Genomic DNA, 7,091 nt, shown 5'->3' with positions numbered 1-7,091 from the left:
AATCCCAGCGTGCTACTATGATAATTAAATTTGAAATCTTACCCTGGCAGGGAAATCTGCTGTGCCTTAGCACCAGCAAAGTTGCTGGTCGATGGGGGAGGTTGGTTGCACTGCGCTAGTGAAGACAAGCAAAGAGGAAATCTCTGCAGGAACTGTTTGGCCCCCTCCACTCACTCTTTCACCTATAGATGTAATATTTAAAGGCTGGGGGGATGCAAAGGCCAGCATGCAATTGCACATTTATTGGGCTATTTCAGCTGCATGTGTTGCACAGCAGCTCAGATCCAGGGACCAGTGATACACAGATGATGGCTGCAGATGAAAAGCACATCTTTATGCAAAAACAATTTGAAAATCAAGCCCAGCACTTGAGGAGGTTTATTTAACAGCAACGGAGGTTTATTTCTAGAACATAGTACTGGCCTTGAATCATGTCATTAGTGCAGCAGAGGAGCACAGCCTGTCCTCCTGAAAACCAACGTGTTTGCAGAATTTCTTTGCTGGGCGGCAGCATTTTCCGTGGGGCAAAGGTGGAGGAGAGAGTTTCCTTCTCTCTCTCGCTTTGATGGATGTGTCCTGGAGAGCAGAAACATGAGAGGTGTCAGGAATGACGGAGTGATGCTGAAGGCTCTGACAAATGAGCTCTTCAAAGTCCTTATTGTCCCACTGCCCACCTCTGCCAGGGCCACCTCCCCATGGCAACGTGCACAGAACAGAGGCTGTGCCCCCCCACAGGCACTGGAGCTCACTGGTCTGCATCAGCTCAGCCCCTGGGGGAGATGGGATGAGTACAAAGTGGAAGTGGGGCTGTGTAGACATGTGTTCTGTTCTACTGCCCTGGTTCCTAGGCAGGAAATTGCTTTGGGAATGGAGTAACGTCTTCAGCTGCTCAGGGAGGATGTAAAAACCTTGAGAATAACCCTCAGGAGCCAAAAAGCCATAACTCTCCTTTTCTTCTCCTTTCCAGCTTGCTGCACTAGAGAGGCAAGTGTTCGATTTCCTGGGATACCAGTGGGCCCCGATTCTAGCCAACTTCCTCCACATCATCATCGTCATCCTTGGCCTGTTCGGCACTATCCAGTACAGACCTCGCTACATAGTGGTGGTAAGTGACGTTCCTTCTGTGCAGAGCCATTCAGAGCCCCCCGCAGCCTCTGCTCTGGGGGGATATGGCAAGTGAGGAGGAACTGAGTAAAGCCCTTGGGAACTAGCCCAGGCTGCCCAGAGAAGCTGTGGATGCCCCATCCCTGGAGGGGTTCAAGGCCAGGCTGGATGAGGCTTTGGGCAACCTGGGCTGGTGGGAGGTGTCCCTGCCCATGGCAGGGGGTGGCACTGGGTGGGCTTTAAGGTCCCTTCCAACCCAAACCATCCTGTGATTCCATGATTCTATGAAATCAGACATGAGCATTGCAAACAGTTTTAGCAGGAGGTGCCTGGCTGTGCTTAGGAGCACATTGTTGAGTGTACTGCACTTCTGCTGTACTTATTCCAAACTTGGAAGATACCAGATAATTATTACTGGTGCCAAAGTAACACCAAGATACCACACAACAGACAGGGAGAATTAAATGCTGGACAAAGGCATGGCAGAAACTCTTCCACTCCCTCCAAACTTCTGCCCCTGTGTCAGGCAAGGGACCATCTGCTTATGGGAAATAAAGAGAGGAAAAGAAAATGATTGCAGCGCTGACTCAGCACATTTAACTGCCCCCAGCTGGGTCACATCTATATAAACTAATTCTAGTGATTTCCAAATGTTTATTGCTTCTTTCTCTCCGCCCCTCCATTCCCTTCTAGTATGCCATCTGGACTGCAGTGTGGGTCACCTGGAACATCTTCATCATCTGCTTTTACTTAGAAGTGGGAGGGCTCTCAAAGGTGAGTAGGAGCTTTATGGGTGAGTGCCCAGGCTGTGCATCAAAGGGGATGGCGCTTAGCTGGGAGCTGAGGGAGGGGGGTTAAGGTGAGTGGCAGGGGGCTGCCTGGGAGCAGGTCCTGCCCTCTTGCCTGGGGAGAGGGATGCCTCCCTAGGAGATGGAGGAGTACTGCTTGCTGGATGGTGGAAACAGGGAGCTGATCCTGATTTCTGGAGCCTTTTGGTGGTCAGTTCAGGCGGTGGCTGTAATGAACCCTGCCCTCATCGTGGGCAGAGTGTATTTGCCTTGTAAAGGTGAGAGCAAACCTGGCAGCAGGGCCACCCCACGGGGAGATGGGGTGTGAGGGCTAATCCCAAGCCATGGTGCAGAGGTGGCTGAGGCAGGCTCTGAGCTAACTGGATTACAGCTGATCCCCTTGTGATCTGATAACACCTTGGGAAGAAGGTGTGGGACTGGAGGGGGAGGCTTTCCTGCAGCAGTAAACATGTTCTCCCTGCTAGGGAAGAGCTGCAGCAGGGACTTGGTCAGGTTGGGCTGACTTGGACCAAGAGCTTTGCTGTAATTCCATACCTGACTGGCTCTTCATATTTTTTTCTGAAAACCTAGCGCTCTTCAGCAGCAGGGGTAGGTACCTGGTTGTTCCCACACCAGGCAAAATATTTCCCGTTGCACCTTTTAGGAGAGGCTCCTCTCTGCTGACCAAACCAGCGGGATGCTGGGGAGGCTGGAGCATCCCCTCGGGATGCAGCCTCAGGGGTGATGTGGTTTCCCTGTCTGAATAATTTCTTCTTAAACACAGAGGTAGTTATTCATGGCTCTTGGCCAGGGGTGTTGTGAGTTAATATGTGAAGCTCTTTGAAGGCCAGATAAGCTAAGTATTGCTGGCTGCCTAATGAGGGGTGAGTCAGAAATAATAAAAACGGGAGGCAGGCCCCAAATTAAGCCTGGGCTGTAAGCAATGAATTACTAAGTGTTGCTGTAGCTTAGCAGACTCAGAGGGATTATAGGATGCAGGTTCATTTCAGAGCACTCTACATCTGGCCTAAATTCTCAGGTCATCCATCTAAGTTGCAGTCATAATTGGAGCTGCACTATGGTTTTTATCAGGCCTACAGCAAGTCATGAGTGACAGCAGAAATCCTTTGCAGATAAGAAAATGTAACCTCCTAATTCCTCAATTAATCTCCATTTCCCCTCTCAATTATCCACAGAAACTTTGAGAGAGTTCTTGCTTAGAACAGTGATTACTCATGCTCTGAAAGCTCTGCCTGAGATGATCTCGGTGTTGACTGTGGCCAACTAAGAAAGAATTTTATGTAATTATTTAAAAGCTCCCTTCTGCAGAGGAAATATTGGCTTGATAAACTGCCCTGGGAGCTTCTCTGACAGCCAGTGTTTGCTTCCAGCCAGCTGATTACTTGTGTTTACTAATCCCAACCCGCCCTGCAACACATCGTGTTCTGTTCTGCAATTCAAACAGCACAGCAAGCTCGACTTTCCCCACTCCAGAGGAGCTTCACCTTGTAACCTTGCTCTGTGCTGGACTCGTTTTAGCAAAGCCAGCGCCCAGAGAACCTTCAGTTAGCCCCCAGGATGACACTTGTGACTGGGGACCTTTTTATAGAGTTGGGCTGCAGTATAAGTTGTCATTGACTCTGGACTTTCCTCTAGAGATGCAATGAGAAATTAATGCTGTTAGTTTGGTGGCAACGGGCAAAACGAGCATTTGTGCTTGTTTGGCAGTAAAATCCTTTACAGCCTTCTCTCTGTTCTTCATGAGTTACAAGGCTGTCTTGTAAGAAAAACTTATGATGCTGCTTTCTTTCCTCCTCCTCCCCTTTAACTGAAGTTATTTGGGTCTGTGTAATGGCAAAATAGAACCTCACTTCCACAGGAGGACAAAAGATATGCTTGAAACAGGATTTCTGGAGGACAGTGTGATCCCTTGCAGGCAGGACTCAAGAGCAGTTTTGCTTTCTCTAGAAACCTGATCCAAAGCCAGCTGACATCTGCAGAGTCTGACTGATCTCTGTAGTCTTGGGATCAGGCCCCAGAAGGACACCTGGGCATGGATCAGCAAGTGTCGGACAGGCTCTCGGAGGAAACTGTCCTTTAGTTCCTAGGAAGAAGTCAAAGTCAAAGCTTGCAATCAGCCTGGGAGCAGGCAGGTAGGCTGCAAATATTGGAAGAAGAGCTTTGGTGGCGGGAGGCTGATGGAGCTGGTCAGGAGAGAGCTGGGGGGGAGTGGGGAGCAGCATCCCTGCCAGCACCGTGCTCCCTCCTCTGTGTTCCTGACAAGGGCAGGCTTCCAGGGAGATCTCTGTCAGCAGCTGGCTAATGGATAATGACAAAATGCAGAAAGGTCAGTGAGCTAGAAGGAATGGAGTTTGTGAACTTGGTGGTTGGTAGTGACAGCCCAGTGCAACTGAGACAGGTGATAACTCAGGTGGGGTGAGAAAGGGGAGAAAGGATCCAAGTGGTTCTGCTGTAACAAGTTTAGGAAAAGCCTGGAGAATTGAAAAAAAATGAGGAAATGGTTTTGTGCACTTATTGCAAATAATTATTTGTGCTCTGGTGCCTAGATGTGATGTTACAGAGGTGAGGGAGTGCAGGATGCAAGCAGGGAGGTGCTGTGCAGGACAGGGCTGAGCTGAGCATGGACACTCATTCTCATGCCCGGCTGATCCGAAACCAGAACCCAGGGGCATCACGGCTGTGGGGGTGTGAGGTAAGGTCCCGTGTCAGCCCACGAGCAATCTGGCAAAGGGGTCAAGAGGAGGAAAGGGACACAACATTTCCTCAAGTGCTCCTTTATCCCCCAGGTTCCTCCAGCAGTGCTTGTTCTCTCCTGGCTGTGGAAACCCAGAGAATGGCAATTCCAGCCAGCCCTGCTCAGGGTGGTTACAACGCTTTACTAACCACCTACCTCCTAACCACTAGTTATAACTACCCGGAGTTATTTGTACTGAAAAGGAAAATTCTCTGTGAATCTATTCTCTGCTTCTTGGAAGAACTACACTGGCCTGATGTCTATTTTCTGTCCTGTCACTTTTTGTCTTGCAATCTCTTGGTAGGAATGAGTGTGAAATATGGCACAGCAGAACTCCAGTTAGGTGGCAAGACACAAATGGATCAGCACAAAAATCTAAGACAGCACTTCCCTTGTTGCTGCAAGGGCCTCCCTAAGCAGGCAGCCTGTGCCAGCGTTCCTGTAAGGGCTTTGCCAACGAGCAGGCGGAGGTACCGCAGTCTGCACTGGAAGGGTTGCTTCTCAGCGCTGGCGGTGAGATGGTGATGTGGCTCCGAGCAGCTTTTGGCAGCATCGCCTTGCTGACTTGCTCTGCTCGCAGTTCTGAGCACGCTGGCAGCATCTGGGGGACACACAGCCTCCCCGAAAGCACTGTGCTGCGGCTCTGTGGGGGGGCTCACAGCCCCATTTCCAGCTTGCTGTTCCTCCTCCTCTGCTCTGTTCCTGTTCCGTCTCCCTCTTTTCTCTTTGTCCATCTGGCCATTTGGTTCCGTGAACTGTTGGGAGCTATGTCTGAAGTTTCTAGGCTGTGCTTGAAATAACATGTCAAGCTTCTCCCTGTCTACTCGAGTGCGAGGCACAGTCCTGCCTGCAACCCCCCCAGTTTGAGTTAATTATTAAAATCCTGCTGGTAAGACATGTGAGCATCTGTCTGTCCAGCTGCCATGCTGATTGACTCTTCATCGTATACTTGAGAAACGATTGAGAAACGTTCAGAGAGGTTTGAGGAATTGGGGTTCTGTATTTCAATGTATTCCTTTGTCTTTTCCCTCTGGAATTATTCATCTTGGAATGATGATTTTTTTTTTTTCCCCTTCCTTTATATTCTCTCTTCTCTACCCAGTGCTTTGATCTGAATCCAGAGCTCTGGTGGTGGTCTAAATCTCCTCTTGAGATGGAAGCAGCCCTTATTAGTCAGATGGGGAGCTATTTGTATTCCAGAGAATCTGGATGGCACCTTGGGATGACTTTATACCTGGAAAAAATACTGTGAGGAGGATGGATAAATGCATGTGCAATTACAACTCTCCCTCAACTCCATCTAAATTTAGAAACTGGAAGCTGGGATTTGCCCTTTAGATGCTGTGGCATTGTCACAAGCCTGCTCGGAGACAATGGAAGTGCTTCTGTGTTGTCCCAGGGTGATTCAGCTATTCAGCACGCATGTCTAAAGGATAAACATCATATTTCCTATTTTGATAAGAAAAGTTTCCAACTGAAAAGATTTAAAATTATTCTGCTACCAAGCTCTGGGGGCTCCCATACAGGGTTTGATTTGTTTCCAGAGCCATTACAGTGTTGGCGTGCTTGATAATTAAGGAAATTTGGGGGGAGGTGGTTCAGAAGGCTGTTAACAACAAGAAATACAAGCATCTCTGATAGTGTCCCTTAGAAAATAATTTCAGAACAGCTTTCAGAAAAAACTAGTTCAGAAAAGGAGCCCAGCTGGCTTGGTGGGTGTCAGAGGTAGGTGTGACTTTCCCCATGGGACATGGGGGGTGAGGCTGGGAGTGGAAAATAAGGATCTGTGAAATGCCGGTACGACAGGTTCAGTGCTGTTGTCTCCCTTCTCACGCTGATGGCAAATGGATGGCAACCAGGTGCTACAGCACCTCAGTGATAGGTGATTTTTTTGGCTGGCCTTCAACACGCTCCCGAGAAGCACCTCGTGTCACTCTTTGCTCACATTTCTCTTCAGGCTGAAGGTCAGAGGAAGCGATAGCCCTGCAATAGCAGCCTGTCGAGAACAAGGGGGCTGCGGTTACCCGCGGAGCCCTCCCTCTGCCGGCAGTGGGGCTGGCTCCCTTCTGGGACTCATTAACATCTTCCAACCTGCAAACCACTTCGGGGAATATTGCAGTGTGTTCAGAATCCAAATGTGTTGCAGAAAGGTTTGGGAAACAGCTGGGTTTTAAACTTTCTTGCAACGGGTTCCTTTCTCCTGATTTTAGTGAGCTGTTATTTTGTACCTTCACTTCTCTTCAACCCTCTGCTAGCAAATGAAGCCAGCAAACAGACATCCTGGGATTTTTTTTTTTCCAAGCCCCTAGCAAGCACTGAGCAACTGGAGGTCAATTAAGTGATTTTCTTGAATGTTCTTTTCTTGTGCCCAGTCAGCGCAGGTATCCTCTGAGGATGTCCAGCCAGGGACACACGCGAAGGAACAGCATTGCTTTGGGTCTTGA

The 7,091-nt window shown here is 49.1% G+C and overlaps 1 protein-coding gene across 1 annotated transcript in view; it reads left to right on the top strand.

Moving 5' to 3' along the window:
• Positions 1 to 961: 961 nt before the first annotated feature.
• Positions 962 to 7,091, top strand: part of NKAIN4 (Na+/K+ transporting ATPase interacting 4) — a gene marked incomplete at its 5' end in the record, with an annotated part of 24,642 nt that continues 18,512 nt past the window's right edge. The window contains 2 exons of the mRNA XM_010078896.1: positions 962 to 1,105; positions 1,798 to 1,878. Coding sequence (XP_010077198.1) covers positions 962 to 1,105; positions 1,798 to 1,878 — 225 coding nt within the window. The remainder of the gene's footprint in view (positions 1,106 to 1,797; positions 1,879 to 7,091) is intronic.

This window comes from Pterocles gutturalis, unplaced genomic scaffold (assembly GCF_000699245.1).
Source record: "Pterocles gutturalis isolate BGI_N339 unplaced genomic scaffold, ASM69924v1 scaffold21558, whole genome shotgun sequence".
Lineage (NCBI taxonomy): Eukaryota > Metazoa > Chordata > Aves > Pterocliformes > Pteroclidae > Pterocles > Pterocles gutturalis.
This window is presented reverse-complemented; position numbering and strand designations above follow the sequence as displayed.